Source organism: Ischnura elegans, chromosome 8 (assembly GCF_921293095.1).
Source record: "Ischnura elegans chromosome 8, ioIscEleg1.1, whole genome shotgun sequence".
Lineage (NCBI taxonomy): Eukaryota > Metazoa > Arthropoda > Insecta > Odonata > Coenagrionidae > Ischnura > Ischnura elegans.
This window is the reverse complement of record NC_060253.1, coordinates 87,822,884-87,841,966: the sequence shown is the minus strand read 5'-3', so window position 1 is coordinate 87,841,966 and position 19,083 is coordinate 87,822,884. Positions and strand designations below refer to the sequence as shown.

Here is a 19,083-nt window from a genome sequence, read left to right as displayed (position 1 = left end):
GGTAGTCAGCTGCTCGAGTTATCAAGATTGCCAATTTACAGTATTTTAAATGCATATTGACTCCCACGAGTTTTCTTTTGCCTTAGTTAAATCCTTTAAACTCTGTATTAAAATCTTCAATACTTTATTTTACAATTATAGAGATTTCTTTGAGTCTCTTAAGTTGGATATATATAGTTGCAAAGGAAGTACCTCAAAGTGTATGTTGGTAATAATGCAGTCATTTACACTTTCACGGGAAGAAGTGCGTCGAAGAGTATCATGTGGCTAATTTTAGTTTGTTAGATCTTGTAACACGCCTATTTAGGTCATCCTGTAGTTTTTAACCTGCGTTAATATTTGGGAATACCTAACACAAAATGCAGGTGTGCTTGAAATCGAATGGTGTATTGGTTTATTTACATCGTAAAATATAACCTCATCCCTAAAAAATCGTGGAATTAATCTTTATACGGTCGTTTTCGTCGTAGGATCCTAATGCTGACACTGAGTGGAATGATATTCTCCGCAGTAAGGGAATTATACCTAAAAAGGAGAAAGAAATATCTGAAGAGGAAGTGGTGCAAATCGTCGAGTCAACTGTCAATGAAAAAACCCAAGGTAATTGCGGTATCTCTGGTAAAACCCTTGCCTGAGATAGAGTTTCTTTGGTTTCCTATATTTTCATTGTTACGAAGGTACGTAATTGAAAGTGCACTTTGTCAGGCATTGTCAGATCTTTTTGTCCTTGCGTACGAAGTGAAGGAGTACTGAAAGCTGTAATGTCATAAGTTTTGGGTTGATTGGTTAAATTATAGAGTATTATTCGGAGGGTCGTTGAGGATGCCTGCTTTGCTGCCCTTCTGTCTAATGAGATAGTATGTTTTAATTCTTTAGGCAATAAACTAGAGGATTTGACGTTGGATGAGCTTGATGAATTGGAGGATGAAGAAGATGAACGCGTTTTACTGGAGTACAGAAATAAGCGCATAGCAGAAATTAAAGCCGCTGTAGCCAGGAATCGTTTTGGTGATGTTCGAGAAATAAGTGCAGCTGATTATGTCGAACAAGTTAATGAAGCCGGTGAAGGGATTTGGGTTGTACTTCATCTCTACAAACAAGGGTAAGGCCAATGGAACGGTCTAAACTTTTAATAATTATTGAAAATAATCATTCATTGCTGGATTATTCTTCGCAGCAGATGGGCCAAGAATGTATCAATGGTTTCAACTTATATCATTCTGGCGCTTCAAGTATAAAGCTTTTCATAAGTATTATTTCAGAGTAATTGAAGTGATAAATTTTGAACTTGTCGAGGTTTTGTATAACAGCAATGACGATTATCATTGTTATTATACAGGGAGCGCTACCAGCCTCCGTCAAACGAATATAAGAACTAAAAACTCGAGTTATGCCCCTTGGCACATGAGCCTATTTTTTTAAAATAAGATAAATCCCTCTTCAGGAGCAAGCTTCATCAGGTACTTTTGAAAAACTTATTGTATTCTGTGGATAAATCTCTTCATCTATAACATGTTTTTTGTACCGTTTTGTATCTCATTTGACATTTCCTATATTTGATAACAAATCACCTGACAAATATTTGATAGATAAATGATGATCTAATATTTGATCTGGTCCATTATCCAATATTTAGATGCAATAAAGTGTGCATGATTGACTTAAGTTTGTCTTCTAAGGATGATTTGGTCATCTCAGTGCTCTTATATGTACGTACTTGTGGTTTAAATGATTAGTAGAGTAATCAATTTAAAGTAATCGTAAAAACTATGTATAATCTCATGTGACCGCCTTTTCTTAATTTTTGGGAATGTCCACCTGACCAAATATGGACATGCAACTTGCCTGAAACCGTTTTCACGTGATGCTTTTTCCTGTGCAAGTTTGTGGCTGGCCGAATGCACAGTTCGGATGCATAAAATTATAATTATTATGACATAATTAGTTTCACCCTTTTATATTTGTCTTTAGTAGCACCCAGATCCAAATGTATTGTTAACATTCAAGAATGTTCAGTAAACATTACATCTTGCTGCCTTGGAAGTAATATACCAGTTTTTAATAGTATCACTTCTTGCTCCTTAATAGGGTTCACTCCAAAACTCCCCCAAAAAAGCCAAAAATTCCTTATTCCTTCCTCTTGCCTTAAGTTTGAGCATGTCCTCTGTAAATCTCTATCTCGAGATTTCTAGAGAGGGACAATATCATGGCAATTCTTAAGCCTTCATGGAATGTTCTCAGTATCGCCACCGGGTCAGAAACTGCATATGTATAACTGCTGACGTTTGAATGTCCAGCCCGGCCATCGTCCTCAGGGCTGTGAGTGGTCCCGAGAGCACGTCACGAAGTCTACTCCCCTGTAAAGCACTAAATCTTTCCTCAATTCTTAAGCCTTAAATTAGTAGTCATGGTCATAGGTGCTAGAATCCGTATCATGATGAAACCCATGACCCCTGTGGATGTGGCAAAGCCTACTCAGTGGGGAACAGCCAAATCATCAAAACTAACCTCGAGTAGCTATAACAGACCGTTATATGGAAAGAGTGGAAAATAGCTAATGATGCAAGCACAGGAAAAACTTAGAAGTTAGTATGCTATTCTAAAAACCTTGGGGATTGTCTGACGAAGGAAATGATCTGCATACAGATGAAGGAAAATAACTTCAAGTACATTTTACCCCTAATTACACGTGAATGCTAATCTTGGAAGATTTGAAGGAGAATATGGAAATTTTGTGAGGAAATGACAGCCAATATGAAGACACCAGGACAAAAATTTGCTGTGTACATGGGAAAACCTATTGCAACTGCCTTCCCCCACCCCACCCTTCCCCCCCCCCCACCCTTCCCCCCGGGGGCAAAAATAAATTTAGTTCAAAATGAAAGTTATCAACAAATTTTCCTTTTGAAAAAAAATGATATGAGTATGATACATGAAACTAAATATAAATCATTATTTTTTTCAAGCAAATAATTATAAAAACTAATAAATTGCTGTCATAATTTCCTTAAAATTTTGGTTTCATTAACCTTTTCCGTGCAAAAAAGTTACAGCTTGAATGACCACAGCTAGTTTTGCCCCCTCCCCACCCCTTCTAGTTCTGGTTCTGGGTACGCCCATTGCTATGTACAGTCGGATTCAAAAGTATTGCAACAAATAGCCCACTTTTGCAGCAGTTTGGAAATCGAGTTTCGGCATTTTCTATTGTACCAGTGGGAGGGAAGTTTGAACAACATTCTCATCTCCCGTAATATTTTTATAACAACAGCGTTAAAGGGAAATGTATGCGGGATATGTGCAATGATTAATACCACATTATTTATGCAGATCCTGCTAGATAATACATGCATGTTGCTTCATGTGCCAACCTTCCAAGTTTACACCGACCTGGCCCCTTCAATTAAGCGGGTCTCGTGAGTGTCTACGTATTATTGAAAACGATAGAATATTTGGGTAATACGGAAAAGGACTTGATGGAGCAGTTTACCTGACTGAAATATTTTCCATATTATTGGTGCACTGATATTTCTTTAAAAACGAATAATGATACCCGCGGAAAGCAAAAAGAGAATTTTCTCCATTCAAAATTTTAAAACGACAGCAGTGTTTAATTAAGTTAATATGCGTTAAAGTGGATAAAAAAATGTTACTGCAGTACTATGTAACTCCTTCATGCATTCATTACAAGCTTTGTCAGGCAAGGGAATGAACCAGTCTTCTAGTGTCACTAAATCAAGCTGATTTTAAACACTCAGTGGCATTATTTGCTGTGATATTGCGGCGGATATCTAATATGTATGTTATGTTCACTATCGCTGATCGAAAAGCTTCAGCATTAGTTGTAAGACAATATACTTCGACGGATCGGCCAACTTACGAGAGAATGTAAATTGACGTTCTGGACGTAGATGTATTATCTAGCAGGAGCTGCATAATTTATGTGGTATTAAACATTGCATATTTCCCGCATACATTTCCCTTTAACGATGTTGTTATAAAAATATTACGGGAGGTGGGAATGTTGCTCAAATTTCCCACTGGTACAATAGAAAATGCGGAAACTCGATTTCCAAACTGCGGCGAAAGTGGCGCCGCTCCATTTGTTGCAATACTTTTGAATCCGACTGTACAATATAAACACCCATAAGGAAGTGAAGAAGAATAGAGAAAATTAGTAACAATACAAATGCGAAGATGACTCCTGAGGAAAAATGCGTAATTCGTGTGATGTGGATACCCATCAGCTTTGCAGTCAGTATCCTGGATAATGAGGACTGAGTCAGAGCTGGTCCATCAAACACTTTCTTTTTCACAAGAAGCCAGGATCCAACAGATTTGATGGGAAAGCATCACATCTGACATATCATCATCATTAGTCAACAATCCTAAGATTGGTTTGACACAGCTCTCTATTCCTCTCTCCTATCTGCTGTCCTTTTCGTAGCGACGTATTTCTTCTCCTTAACATCATTTATGACCTGTCCAATACATATAACTCATTTTGGGCTGTCCCTTGCCCTTCTTCCCTTCCTCCTGTCCTTCTACGATTGTCTTCATCAGGCCTTGTAATGTGGCCAACTATGTTGTCCCGTATTCTGCTTAAGGTTTTTAGGAGACTTCTCTGTTCTCCCTCTTTTCTTAGCTCTTCCTCGTTATTTACATGTTGTTTTTATGTTTTGCATTACATTTTATCTTCATCATTCTTCAGTGGCACTACATTTCGAATGCTTCCACTCCCCACTTCTCTGCTGCTGCCAATGTCCAAACCTCGCTTCCATAGAGAAACATACTCCATATGTAGCATCTGATGAGTTGTTTCCTTACTTCTAGGCTTGTATGATTTGTATTATGATTCTTTGATCATTCATTAATTGCCAATGGACAACAATTCTTTTAAAATATGTACATATTTTTCCAGAATATTAAGAGACCAGGGTTTTGTACTCGTAGAGAACATATTAACGAATGCTTAATGATTAGGAAACCCCTGGTGATATATATAAATAAATGCTAAGACATGCCACAAAAACGAAGGCACAAATAAAATAAACACCTGCACATGTAGTTTGAAAGTTTCCTCTGCCTCACTGCATGAATTGAGAATCTTGGAGCAGTCCTGCACATGGCTGCTCCAGAAGAAAGGAAAATACTCAAATGGCTGTATAATTCTCCCACGGCTCGTCCACCTTGCAAGTCAAATTATTTTCACTGTGTTGCTGTGCGGGAAGGGGAGAAATTCACCGCAGGGACCAAACACCAGCCTCTCACCCGGAAAGCCCAAAACACGTACACATTCACTCACAACAAACAAACACAACAAGATCCTTTGTGGGGGCTGTAGGGACCTCCACTAAGGATTCTCGCTCCACAAAAAAACGGGATGGGCCTGCTAGGGATAGCCAGTGATTTGTGGAAACACACGCACTCAATAAGCAGTCACTCACACATTCACTCACCTACAGATGGCTTCAATCTTCCGGGAGAAAAAAAATTGCTCCAAAGAGAGCGTCGTCGAGGATCAGCAAGGGGACGAGGAGACCAAACGTATACGTACTTCAGCTTAAAAGTAGCCCTCTTTAGCGTGCTGAAGGACAAACCAAATGCACTTACAACACAAGGCTGAAAGTGACTTCGAAAGTATCCTCCTGGTGTTAACAGGGCCGACTAAATTTCTATGACCCTCTCCTCCTTCCCCTCCCTCTTCCCACCATTCCCCACCTTCTCCCTTCCACTTTCTTATCCTTGCCTCCTCAGCCTCTAGTCATCCTTTCAGTCCCCACTTGTTTTCTTCCTGAAGAAGACCGCGAAATGGTCAAAAATTTGAAACTACATGTCTTGTGAGTGTTTATTTTGTGTGCCTTCGATTTTGTTGCCTATCTAGGCATTTATTCATATTTATCACCTCTGGGCTGCTATTATGGATGGAATAGCATCATGCTATTCTTCGATATTGCAACCGATGTTGCTATAATATAGCGTATTGCAACGCCTATGCTATTTGGTATTACGAACGGTTGCAATTCGTGTTTTTACTACACCGGAAGACGTAATTCTCAGAATAGCATAGGCCCGTTGCTATTTACTATTATGAACGGCGAATTGCAACCGGTAGGCTTGCTATAATATTACGCGGTCTTCGATGCCGAGCAATTCGGTATTGCAACCAGAAAACGTGCGCATTGCGATGTCGAATTGTTTTTCTGAGGTTAAAGCGGTTAAAGTAACCTAATCAAGCATTGAAAAATGGAATAATAGCCAAAAATAAAATTATATCAGCTTTATTTTAATTAAATAATAGTAGCATAAGTGATGAATATTTAACTAGTTAAGTGATTTGGTTAGGAATTAACATTCGAGCTTAATATATGAAGCACAAGCTTGCTTCATCGACAGTACGAAAACAATAACAATTAATGCAAAGAATTACTACCATTAGCCCAAATTTTACGTGTTTTATTCATATTTACAATTCATAATTTTATTTCATCACTTGACTTGCTACTAAAAATATCCTCAATGTAGGCTATCAGGTCGATTCTTGAAAAATTTCAAGCTTGTGTTAACACACTAACTCGCCAAATATATTAATAGTTATAGCTTTCAATGAAAACCATATATTACCATAATAATACCATATACTTTGATCAGCCGTTCATTTCCTCAATTGGACAGTATATACGCAAATACATGCAACGAGTCGAAATTGTTTTCCCCACTATTCGCTGCCTTCTACAATTAAAACTAAAAATTTACTAAATTATAAACACGGGCAGTCGACTTGAATTACTTGCTTGAAAACAAAGGATTTCTCCGAACACCAATAAAGTTTCCGAACAAATATGATTCACCACAAACGTTTAATGGAATATCCATGCACTACATCATTAATGCAATATATATCATGTGGAATTGAATACAAATTGTTTCCTCTATAGACAAGTAAGTTATTCACACAATTAAGTTTCAGTTTATCGGCACAGTTCAGGGTCTATCAAAAATTTCAGTGAGCACATAATAAAATCAGCTGATACGAAAACAATGATAACTGACACAACAGCACTTTCCACACGATTCACTATTGCTAGATTCACTTTTTCACAGCTGTTCCATCCATCCTCAAATTCACCATCACCTCCCTCTGCTTTTTCCAAATATGCAGCTGAAATATCGATACTATTCCATCATAATACATGAAAGCACAGCTGTGACGTTGCCACCTACTTCATTTCCTAAACAGAGAATGAACACTGAAATTAGGGAGTCATATAATATATAGATAACATTAGAAACGAAAGCTTCTAGTTCATACAGTAAAACGATATCGTCACGAGCAATACAATAAAAGTTGATACATATTAATTCTGATATGCAACAAACAGACTTCGAAGCCTAACACATTTACGAAGAAAATCAAACATATTTAGCTTTCAATGATTATTTCGCATAGCATATATCTCACGGTAAAGGACCGATCGGATATAGGTAAATCATTGAATATTTATGTCCGATAAATCATCATTATAACAACGAAATTATGACCTAACCCACCTGTCTGAAGCCATTGGGAAATTATCACAACCACAACAAACAGCTGATTTCTTAAATGAGATTTTCAAAGCGTATTATATATTTCCAAGGTTTAATATAATTTTTAAATGTAAATAAAGCAATTATTTATAATTTCAAGTCAATATTCCGTAAAATACAGAAAAATATATAAAATATCTTCTCCCTCATTGGTTACGCAAACTGTTCAGAAAGTTTTTCATACGGGAAGAGGCGGAGCTTCCAAATAGCTCGCGCAAGAAATAGCATGCTGCTATTCCGAACAAAATTATTACTACGCTTCATTCATAATACGGGGTCGTTGCTATAATGACCCGCAGAATAGCGTATGCTATTTTTTGCAACGCTTATCCATAATAGCAGCCCTGTTGTCCTCCTAAAGTTACATATAAACGGATCGATTTTTCTATCTATAACAAAGGGATAGGACAATACAGAAAATAGAGGAGGACTACATTGATGAAGTCCTCTGATAACTCTGTATATTTTATGAAGTTATGAAATCAATAGTCTTCCTTGTGATGGCCTTTGTCTGATCAAACTCAAATTAACATTGGACTGCTCCCTAAGGATGCCCTATGCATTTATTCTGTAGTTCTCAGCAGTAGTGAAAACAGTGATATGGCTCTTTTTAGGACATCTTGGCTCAAAGCCTTCATTACTTGGTGCTCCTGATTAAAGCTGATTTTAGGTAGAACTGTCTCTTAAAAATTGAAGATACTTCATGCCTTTGGCTACATCGCGTGGTAGATGACTTCAGGCAATGGTAGCAAGGGGGAGATATTGGGGGCTTCATACCTCCCCACCAAAATTTTTCCTTTGTAGCAAGTACCCACGATAAATATGCATCTGCTGAGGGGGACCTGTAAGCCCATGGGCATCTATCCTCTGTCTCTCCATTTTTTGATATACACATATGTAGTTAAATTTCATAATGTCTGCGAATAACCAATGATTAACTTTCAGCATTATTCAAATAAAACGTATAGCAGATTTGAATCAGAACGTGTGTGAATTGACAATAAAATATGTAATAGAAAAGGCAGCTCACTTACCACTCAAGCTCCTACTCTGCGAATTTCCAACTACATATGTACTTGTTGGGTTGGAAAGTGCGATTCCTCCTATGAAATCCTTCTAAAGACTTTTATTAATGCAGGAACTGAGTTTAAGTCTTTGTAAAGCAGCAAGTTCCACCAACATATTTAATGAAGACATACGTTAGTATCAGCATGCCTGGTGAAAAGTTCCATGTCTAAAATGGCATTTTGAACTTGAAGCATTGGAAATGAAAAAAATTATGCATGAATAGAAATCCAGTAATTAGCCTTATAACAATTCATGTGCTTGGAAAGTACCAGATCTACTATCACCTTTCTCAATTTCAAACAATATCCATCACAACAGCCTGCATAAATTTGAACGACTGCAGAAGAATAAAGTTAGACTCGTCTGTTCCCTTCCCTTTTTTCTGATAGCGGGAAGGAAGAATAGGTAAACCAGAACTGGGATTTTTTCAAACTTAGCTGATGTTCAGTGTGGGTGGTTCATGAATCATCCCACTCATGTGGTTTTGTAGTCAATAGTTTAATCAAAAGCATCTGTAAACGTTTAATATATAAATAAAATGACAATATGGCAATGATATACTGGATGTTTTAGAATTGTTCTTTCTTTTCAATTGGCGACTTTCTTTTGTAATGGTAATGTTTGTATTGGTAATTCAGTTTATTGAAATGTTGAAGAATTTATGTATGTACTTCAATTGTTTACATATTTTCTGACTGAATTTATACGGTGTTAATTTTGCTCAGTATTGTTGATATGAAAATAACTTATGTAATTTATTGTGAATCATCTGTAACACCCTCTAAAACGGGAGGGTGTTGTTATTGTAATTTTTAGATGTCCGTTGGTTAGCGACCAAATGTATTTATGTTTACTCTGTGTAACTGATCTGATGTTAATTAAGTGAAGTGTCTTGAGTTAAAGTTACATTTTTCACTTACATCTAACCAGTGTGTTCTACAATTCTGCTTAACGAAACTAACATGAAGATAAGCATGCATGTGTTGGGACGTCTTTGATTTTCATGCAATTATATTCCGCTCTTTGTTTTCAGGATACCTCAATGTGCTCTCGTGAATCAACATCTCACGCATTTGGCCACCAAGTTCCCAGCTACCAAGTTTCTGAAGAGTGTTTCAACCACTTGTATACCAAATTATCCTGATCGCAACTTGCCTACTCTATTTATTTACTTTGAGGGGAAAATGAAGTCACAATTGGTGGGTCCTACTGCTCTGAGAGGAACATCATTAACTATGGATGGTAATTATTTATGGATGTATTATTGAAATGCTCATAATTTTCCATTTAGTTTATGTGATCTGAGGGTACAGCTTATGAATCCATAGGCTACATGAGCCCTACGTCTTCCTTTAAATTGAGTTCTCTTTCTATGAATTAAGCAGTACTAATTTCAGCAATACATAAAAAAATGAAGCAATATATGAGTATTAGATGCAGCTTTTGGCAATGATGGTAGTTTTGGACTCTGCTATCTCATGCTACACAAGGAGCTTGTTAATAAAGCCATGTTCTTTTTATTTGCTCGTGTGTGCATGGACTCAAATTGCTATGCTAATGAAGCGATTTGCAATGTTGATGTTAGTCACTTTAGAAAGAGACACTTAATGGGAATTGTGCATTCCTGGGAAATTCCTGCGTATGATCGGTTTTAATCCTCATTTGCATAAATACTTTAAAAGTATTTACACGTTTTATCTTGTCATTGTTCTCTTTTTTATGTAAGAAACACGATTGAAATTGTTGTATTTCTTCCCTAGAACTTGAGTGGCTGCTAGGGCAAAGCGGAGCTGTAGAGAGTACCATCAAGGAAGATCCTAGGCCAAAAATCAAAGATGTTATGTTTTCTTCGTTGAAGATGAGCGAGGATGACGAGTGAAGATCCCAATCATCGTGAGAGGAAATTCATGTGACGATGACATTACCCTTGGGTGCTTGGGGAATAATTGCTGGCACGCACCAATCAACAAATAATTTATCATTGTGTTACCATAAAAATACGATCATCATTATTTATTAATTTATAAGAAGTATGCATTATGTGACAAATCCAAAAACTGTTATCTAGAAAGCCTTTCTTTCTCAATTACTAAATTCATTTGTTAATCGAATATGAGCCGGTGGTTTCGCAAGTGTTTTTTTGTACTTGGAATTTTAGCTTCCAAGCTTTTGATGATGTTTACAGTATTTTGTAAATTTTATGAATAAATATTATCTCTAATTTTGTTGTGTTTTTCTCCACGAATCGTTATCTCCTTTATTGTTTCGGCGTAATTGAGCAGTTGTGCACTTGACTCTTCGTTCAATATGGTGGATGACAAGGACATAGCATTGAACGAAAACTTTTGAGACCGCACTGTGAGAGATGGATCCTTAGTTAATGTTATATTATTCATGTTAAGCTAATTTAAACCTGTAAGGTGTTTAAAATCTTTATTACCGGAAACAGTTGGTGACATTGAAAGTCTAATCTAGTTCGATCATCGCGAGTCGAGAGTATTTATGTTGTGTTATTCATTGTTTGTATCCCGGCATTTACTTCGACGTCAATTCAAGTATTTGTTAAAATAAGTTTCGCAATAAAAGGCCCTTTAATGGATAGTGACAGTTCAATTCTCTACGAAAGCTGTACTCACTCAGCGGGCGATGTTAATTTGAGCGAAGACGAACCAGCAAGGCTTGCACCATTGGAAAACTGCCTCGAGGAATTCGAAGAAACGTCATACCAAGTTGAAACTCAAATAGATGAATTTGATCAAAATCCTGGAGGTCCTCTAAGTATCGAAACCCACGCATCGGACCCAATCCATGAAGATTTCGAGGTCATGGGAATCGAAAACACATGGTAATATTGTTTTGTCTCTCTTGAATATTTTCTTCTTGTTTTTCCTCTTCAATGGTGTGTGGATATTAGTTTGACAGTGGTAACGTAGAAACTAGTTGATCAAGTATTTTTATCCTTACTATCATTTCTGACATAAATGTCAAGTTGACAATCTGGCGGTGTTATTGTTGTTACAGTGTTGATTATTCTTGTGATTTGCGAAGGCACCACTGTCATAGTCGTATAGTGTGGTTCAACGATATACTGCAATATTCCTTGCGATCCGTTGCATTTTACCTTTTATACTTTCAAGGGCATTTCTTTGTTAGATATTCAGTTTTTACTGGCTACCTCCTACAGGACCGATGAGGATGCCTTCTCTGGAGCTGCTCCTCCTGTTGAGCCTTTTGGAAACGCGATACCACTACCGCCACCTCCTATATCTCACAGGGATGGTGTCATTCCATCAGATGTTCATTTCGATGACCCTGACTACACAACCACCAGCAATGATATTTCAGCGGGTAACATCATCAACCCTCATCATGAGCTCGATTCATTGTTCTCATCGCCGTCTAGTGTACCCACAGACATTGGCCTTGACGATGTGAAGGGTGAGTATGGCTCTTTTGTCAACATGTAGCTAATAGTCTTAATGTCCAAAATTTAACCCGTGATTGTCATCGGACTCGGCATTGATGAATTTTTGTTCAAATATAATCTACCATTTCTATCCCAAGGTGTCCGACTGAAAATTTTTTTAATGCTTTTTTGTGGTTAATATTGGGCTTCATTTCGCATAAAGAATTGGGGGCATGGTGCATTATTTTATTTTGCCCTGCTGCTGAAGATCATTTGAGCTTAAATTTTGTTGCGAGGGAGCATTGGGAAAAAGGGGTACTAGTAGGCGATTGCTGGCAAATATGATGTTTTTCTAACTGATTTCGGTTATAGAGGTAATCATCTCCAGAAGAAGTACGTGTTGAAAAACACTGAATGCCACTCTTGTGGTGCAAAAGGGCATATTACCAAGGTTTGTGGCAAAAGACCATTGATACTGGTAGTATTATAGAAAAGAATAATAAACGCACTGTATGGTGTAAAGAAGGCTGAATTTGTTGAAAAATGCTTGTAAGGAAGCTGAGGCACTCCTATTGTGGTGATACCATAGGCTGACAATACCGTGAGAATTGGTAGAGATTTCAGTGTCACAGTAAATTCTTCCCCAGATATGTTTCATTATCCTCCTCTGGCTATTGACAACTTGTCCTTACTCAAGGGATAATTCTACTGTGCGCTGAATTTGGCACCAGCATATTAACAGCTGATGATAGGGTCGGAATCACAGGATATTTTCATTCTGAAGGAGACTGGTTACAAAGTCTCATTGAGGTGGATGTACAGGTGGAATTTAAGGTGTAAGGTTATTGCCTCATATAATAGGGCAGATCAGAAAAATCAATTTTTTTCAAATGTTTCTGGCCCGATGAAAAGAAGTTGTGGAGCTGAGTTTATTAGGCATTAAAAATTTGAGACCTCTGAGTGAACCCCTGACCCTTGCTCATTGGCCATTTAACGGAGGAGGGTCAGAAATTGACAAATTTAGTCATTCTCTATAGATTTTGAGGGGTTGCTGTTCTAAAGGGCAAACATTTAATGCTTGACATATCTACCAATGTTTAGCCATAAATTGCCGATTGTCTGTGCTTATCCACGAAGAAAATATCCCAATGCCCACCTAGGTTTGAAGATGGAGGAGTAGCGGGGTGCTCTATTTTAATTTCTTTTTATATTTAGTGCATATTGATAATCTTGAAATCCTGTGGAGTTAAAATACTAATGGCAGGAATTTATAGTTAGTAATTCAAGAGCTCTGTAGATGACCCATGCCAGGAGATAGATCCCTGGAAAATGACTTGTTGTAGCACAAACTGGATATAGCCGATGTATGCATCAAAAATGGCTTTTTTCCTGTTTTTGCAGCACAGAAAGCAGAAAATTTGGCTAATTTATACAGTTTTATTTATTCCAAAATTTTGGTGCAATTCCATCAATATTTTAGTGTCAATTTAAGGAAAAATTTCTTTGGAATATAAATAAAGTGGATGACTAGCATGATGACTAATTTGCCATAGTAGTCGGTCAAAACTGCACCAAATGAAAAAAAGTTGATTAATTTACTCACTGATATCAATTGATCCCTGGATAATTGTTCAACAAATGCTTTTTAATCCTAATTTTTATTTAAAAATAATGAAGCTGCATAGAAAAAACTCTTTATGACTTTCAGAAGTCCCACCAGTCAGCAAGAGCACGTTAATGTTACATCCAAGGAGTGGTTACAGTCATAGGGAAAGAACATGGAAACAGTCGTCTAAGTACCATATTCTTGGTCTTTCAGAATTGAGAAATCAATTGTGTGTCAGGTATGGGCTTTTGGACCACCGAGCATCACATTATTGGGCTCCTAGAATTAATGTTTGAACTCCTGGCAATTAATGATGAGTTCTCAGTTGAAAGAAAATAAATTCCCGAAGGCTGTAGTAGGATTTTCTGGGCAAAAAGATGGGGGTGGGAATTTGGAAGGATGACCAAAGAAAACGACAAAAATTTAAAACTAGGAAAATCACGCTCACACTCACGCACCTCACGCATTTTGTTCTAAGGAACAAATGTCTCGGTGGGACACACGCACTCACACACACAGGTTTGTGAAGCTCTTGCTTACGATGGTGAACGTCAAACACTCGGGAGTTAGGGATGGGTAGAAGGGTTGTAAGTGCCCAAGAATGATCTCCGACACCTGGTGTTTCTCTTGCCAAGCAGGCCTCCTCAAAGGAGAATGTTCATTAAGTTTGAAATCTTAGGTCAAGTAATGACCGTTGGTGGATTACTGTGAATGGCTTGAGGCAATTAGTTGAACGAAGGGAGGGGGGAGGTATAGAGCCAATAATAGGAAAGGGTCGGGTTTTGCTCGGAGGGGCCGGGAAGTTGAAGTGGGGGTGGGAAAAGATGTTGGGAAGGGAAGTGTAGGTATGGGAAGGGGGGGAGAACTCTATAGAGCGGGTAGAAGAGAGCCGTTACTATATGTTTTGTTGATGTTTAAAATCAAGGAAAAAAGGCAAGATTTGACTGGCCCTTGGTCTCTGTTCATGGTTTTGCCTCGGTGTTTTTGAATGTGGATAGATTCGTAGAAGTCTAATAAATAATCTGAGGCATGTTTAATTAGGCTGATATCATTAATGGTGATCGAATGAGAATTAGAAGCCATATGATGGGCTACAGATGACTTATTGAAGTGGCTGAGTCTGAAGCACTCAGCGTGCTCCTTGAAGCGTGTTTAAATTCCTCCGTGTCTGCCTGATGTAGGATATATTGCACTCAGGTCAGGTGACTTTGTATATTTCGGACTTCTGGAGGAGTTCTATCAGGTATTTGGGGTTTCCAAGGATAAATCTGAGTTTGTTGTCCTTTTAGTGGATGTGGGGTTATATGGGAGTTTTACGTATTTTTGGTCTTTGGCTGGGATGAGTGTCATGCTGTCTTGAATACATTTTATGTTTTTTAGCTTATTGAGGATCTAATCGATGAGCTGTTCTGAATAACCATTCGATATGGCGGTATGTTTTATGTATTCGAGTTCCTTTTGAAAATTTGTTCTGTTCATTGGTACGTTGACTAGCCGGTGGATAAGGGAATCTAAGGCTGCGTGTTTGTAGCTGCTGTGGTCAAAGGAGGTGTTGTGGATATAGTTATTGGTGTGAGTGGGTTTATGGTATATGCTGAGAGAAATTTGGTTTTCTTTGTTTCAGAAGTTTTTAATGTCTAAGAAGGGAAGAGAGCGATTCTTTTCAACCTCACATGTGAAGTTAATGGATGAGTACTGATCATTGAGCTGTGCAAGGAACTGCTCCATAGGGCAAGCTTAAGAGTCATAAACAGCGAAGGTGTCATCAACGTACATATACCAGACCCATGGGGAGTAGGGTAATTTTTTACAGCAGTGTTCCTCAAAGAAGGACATGAAAACGTTAGCCAGGAAGGGGGATAGTGAATTACCCATTGTGGTACCGAAGTCTTGCTTGTAACAGGTCTGGTTATAGTTTGAAATAGTTTTGACTCGAAAGCCATTTTGATCGATTGTATGTGGGAGAGTTAATGGCTGATATATTAGGTCTCATGGGACAATCTTTTTTGTGTATTTTGGGAAGACGTTAGAGATATGGTAGGCGGGGATTGGAGACATAAAGTTTGAACTTAAGGCCTTTGCTGATGAGATTATTACTGGCAGAAAATGTAGCCTTAGTATCCTGGATCAAGGGGTAAATGGGATTTTTAGGAAGTGTAGTGTAAGGGCCCAAGGACCTGTGTGTGTGAGTGCGTATTATCTTCTGATGGTAGTGCCTGTGTAAACAAGCCAAGGAGCTGAAGGATGGGTTATTTAGTTTTTGCACCAAATTAGCAACAAAGTTTATGAAAGCCCAACATTTCTCATTTTATATTGGTACTCAGTGTAACGTTTGCCATATCTATCACTATCACAGATCCATCAGCTTGTCCGGGTGTGTGTGGAATAAGGAATCTTGGGAACACATGTTTCATGAGTGCTGGGCTGCAGTGTCTGGGTGCGACTCCAGCTTTGGTGCAGAGATTCGTGAATCAGCAAAAATTTCTCACCCCACTGTGCTCATCACTATCTGCACCAATATCAAGCTCTCTTTCTTCAGCATCACCAGCTATGTCAGCATCATCTTCACTGTCATCTCAGTATGCTGCCCTTTTGACTAAAATGTGGAGTGGCCGATACACTGTGGTCAATCCGAGTGAATTCAAGAGAGGATTGGGTATCACACATCCTCAATTTAAGGATTTTAGACAGGTAAGCTTTATTGTTAGAGGTCTGGGTGAATTTTAATATTACTGGTAGTCGTTAGATTATTATAATTTTTATAATTGCTAATATGTTTGTAATTCATCAATCACTCATTTTATTTACTCCCTAGAAAACTTTCACCAGATGATTTAAATTTATGTTTTATTGTGTATTAAATATGTAGTGGACTTACTTCAAACTTTGTGAGACAAAAAATTTGGAATTTCATGGTAATGAACTTCGTCAGAATGTTCCGTTTGAGGAACATCAGCAAAAACATCACATTTCTTTTTCAATCTATGGTGAAATTCTTTAGACATTTTTTTCGTTCCTTAATATTATTCACCTATACTCATATGTGAAGAAGAATGTAAGATTTGTTTCTGCGTTTTTGAAAATTCTACTGAGCTTACACTAAATGTCTCAGAGCGATTACCACCCTCGTCTTTTTGTCCAGATTCACAATGAACTTTCCGTATTTCTTGACTGCTTGGTTGAAGTTGGTGCGACTGAGGTCATTGATGTTTTAACTTCGTCTTTATTCAGAATAAGGCGTTGTGAGTTTAAACTTCCGCGCAATATCGCTTTGACGCTCTCCATTTTCAAAGCAACTGACCTCTTTCAATTTCTCTTCTAGGTTTATGGATTTTCTTGATAACTTCTTGATTTTTCTACCCGCATTCCTATTTTTTGTCATTGTTCTCTTGGTTTTTACTCTGTATGGCTCTATCGAAATCACCTTCTACTGCTGCATTGTATTCCTGAGGTGCTGAGAGCCTACGACTGCTGGGAGGGAATGAAGCCATTGTGTTTGAGACTCTATAGCGGACCCTTTTATGTGTTGATGCTATTCATACGCAACCTGGCCACCACTCCATTTCTCCCCCATGAATACTGATGACCTTGAAGGCTTTAGCGTAGACCCTCTACTAGCAGGGCTATTCTGCTAAACGGGGCCAAACGTCTGGCCGGCCGTAAGTTTCTTATGGCCTGACCCGAAATTACGGCATATTCCAATTCCACTCTCGAGGGGCCATATCGTATGGTCTGGCCTAAAGTCTTAATGCCCTTTCTGTAGGCAAGTATGAGAATTATAATTGGTACTATAAGTTGGGTTCACTTTTTTTTAACACTAGTCATTTTTTGAGAAGGAAGTTTGTTCCAATGTGGTTAAAAAATTGATAATATGTTCCTTAACCAAAATGGACTCTTATTCAAGGATAAATTTGGATTTTGTTTAAACGCTGATGCAGCGGTTGACGCTGGAGATCTTAGAAAAAAGTGTAGAACGCAAATCAAGGACGAGAAGAAGCAGAGCAAATTTGTACCATGTAGTATTATAAAATTCGTGAATGGGGAACTTGCATGGGTTGTCGATTGCTCTAAAAACTATTTTGGATAAGTAAAATGGATACATTAGCCAACAAAAATACCTGAAGGTTCTCCATCCAATACCCAAAGAAATAAAAAAATGGACTTTTAAATCGAGAGAAATATCTCCGAGCCGACCACTGGGCGAAGACACCCGAGCGTTGCCGAGGCCAGGGGTGATGTCATAGGTGCCTCTAAACAACCATAGGGAGTTGGGAAATACGCTTAGCGCATGCTGTAAAATTTGTTTTGAGGGAGTGTTTAGCTGCTCATCGTCACTTTATTTTGTTCTGTTATCCTTGGGCAAGTTTTTCTATTGGTATTGTGACACGATTATTGCTTGGGATATTGATAATGCGACATTGGGATGATGGAGTACAAGCGTTTCACTTCGTATGTTTCAGTTAGCAGAAGAATGGATGATAATGTTGCCCCTCGTTTGAATAGTACACCTACATCTACATCTACAAAATTCCCCGCAAGCCACCTAAAAGGTGTGTGGCAGGGGGTGTTAGGGCACCAGCCTTTTTTTAGGACACCAAAAATTGATGCCACGACCCTCATGGAATTTTTTATGAAAAATTATTGTTGTACGTCAGTGGCAAATCGAGATGTAAAATAAACTTGTAATACTGGAGGATAATGATCATCAGCTTATGAGCTGTGCTGTTGAATTTGGCAATGCCATACTAGCGGAGAAGGTAGTCCTATCCATGCTGCGGTACGAATTCACAGCAAAACTGCACACAATCCACATGTGAGATCGCGAATCGGTTCCGCTTCCAACACACACACACAAGCGACAACCTATTTCAATTATATAGATAAATCCTTGAACAATATACTAGCATATACCATTAAAATATAGTGGGAAATAGGCAAATACGATTACCAAAAACTGTAAGTTACTACCATTCTTATATTCATCGTGTACAACTTACAATAACAGAGCTCGTTATGATGAAAACAACTATTTATTCACTGATTTAAAGCCTTAAATTAGCCCACGCAAGTGACACGGGTGACTTTTCTAGCTAGGCATATAATTGATTCAACTAACATCTCTCTCAAATATCCAAAGGGGACACACCACCTCGCGAAAAAATGATTTCATGCCGTCTCAGCTTTTACACTGCTACGATGGATTTCTGTCTGATGTATACATTCTTATCTACCAATCGCCATTTCAGCGGCACGCCCATCTGATCCTCGGCTTCATCCAACTTCTTATTTTCATCAGGTAGCTTGCTTTACCCCCGCTCCTACTGTCATGTGATAGCAGACAATCCGAGGCATTTTGCAAAATACACGCGCTTCTCCACCAGATTTTCTTCTTCTCAATTATTTTGAGTCCATCTTT

At 38.1% G+C, this 19,083-nt stretch overlaps 2 protein-coding genes across 2 annotated transcripts in view; both read left to right on the top strand.

The window, feature by feature from the left end:
• The first annotated feature begins 117 nt into the window (after positions 1–117).
• Positions 118–10,877, top strand: LOC124163732 (viral IAP-associated factor homolog). Its single transcript, XM_046540805.1, has 5 exons — positions 118–365; positions 471–600; positions 877–1,102; positions 9,689–9,897; positions 10,416–10,877. Exons 1-5 carry the CDS (start codon positions 360–362, stop codon positions 10,532–10,534), a joined length of 690 nt encoding a protein of 229 aa, XP_046396761.1. The 5' UTR covers positions 118–359; the 3' UTR covers positions 10,535–10,877.
• Positions 10,878–10,951: 74 nt separating this feature from the next.
• LOC124163729 overlaps positions 10,952–19,083 on the top strand; it is a 44,958-nt gene continuing 36,826 nt past the window's right edge. The window contains exons 1-3 of the mRNA XM_046540801.1: positions 10,952–11,500; positions 11,840–12,093; positions 16,024–16,358. Of these exons, the coding sequence (XP_046396757.1) occupies positions 11,250–11,500; positions 11,840–12,093; positions 16,024–16,358 (840 nt within the window). The 5' untranslated portion in view covers positions 10,952–11,249. The remainder of the gene's footprint in view (positions 11,501–11,839; positions 12,094–16,023; positions 16,359–19,083) is intronic.

Excerpts from the sequence above, each read along its gene's own strand:
- LOC124163732 (XM_046540805.1), top strand. Across the intron at positions 1,103-9,688 it reads CTTCATCTCTACAAACAAGG|GATACCTCAATGTGCTCTCG; the intron begins GTAAGGCCAATG and ends CTTTGTTTTCAG. Across the intron at positions 9,898-10,415 it reads AACATCATTAACTATGGATG|AACTTGAGTGGCTGCTAGGG; the intron begins GTAATTATTTAT and ends TTTCTTCCCTAG.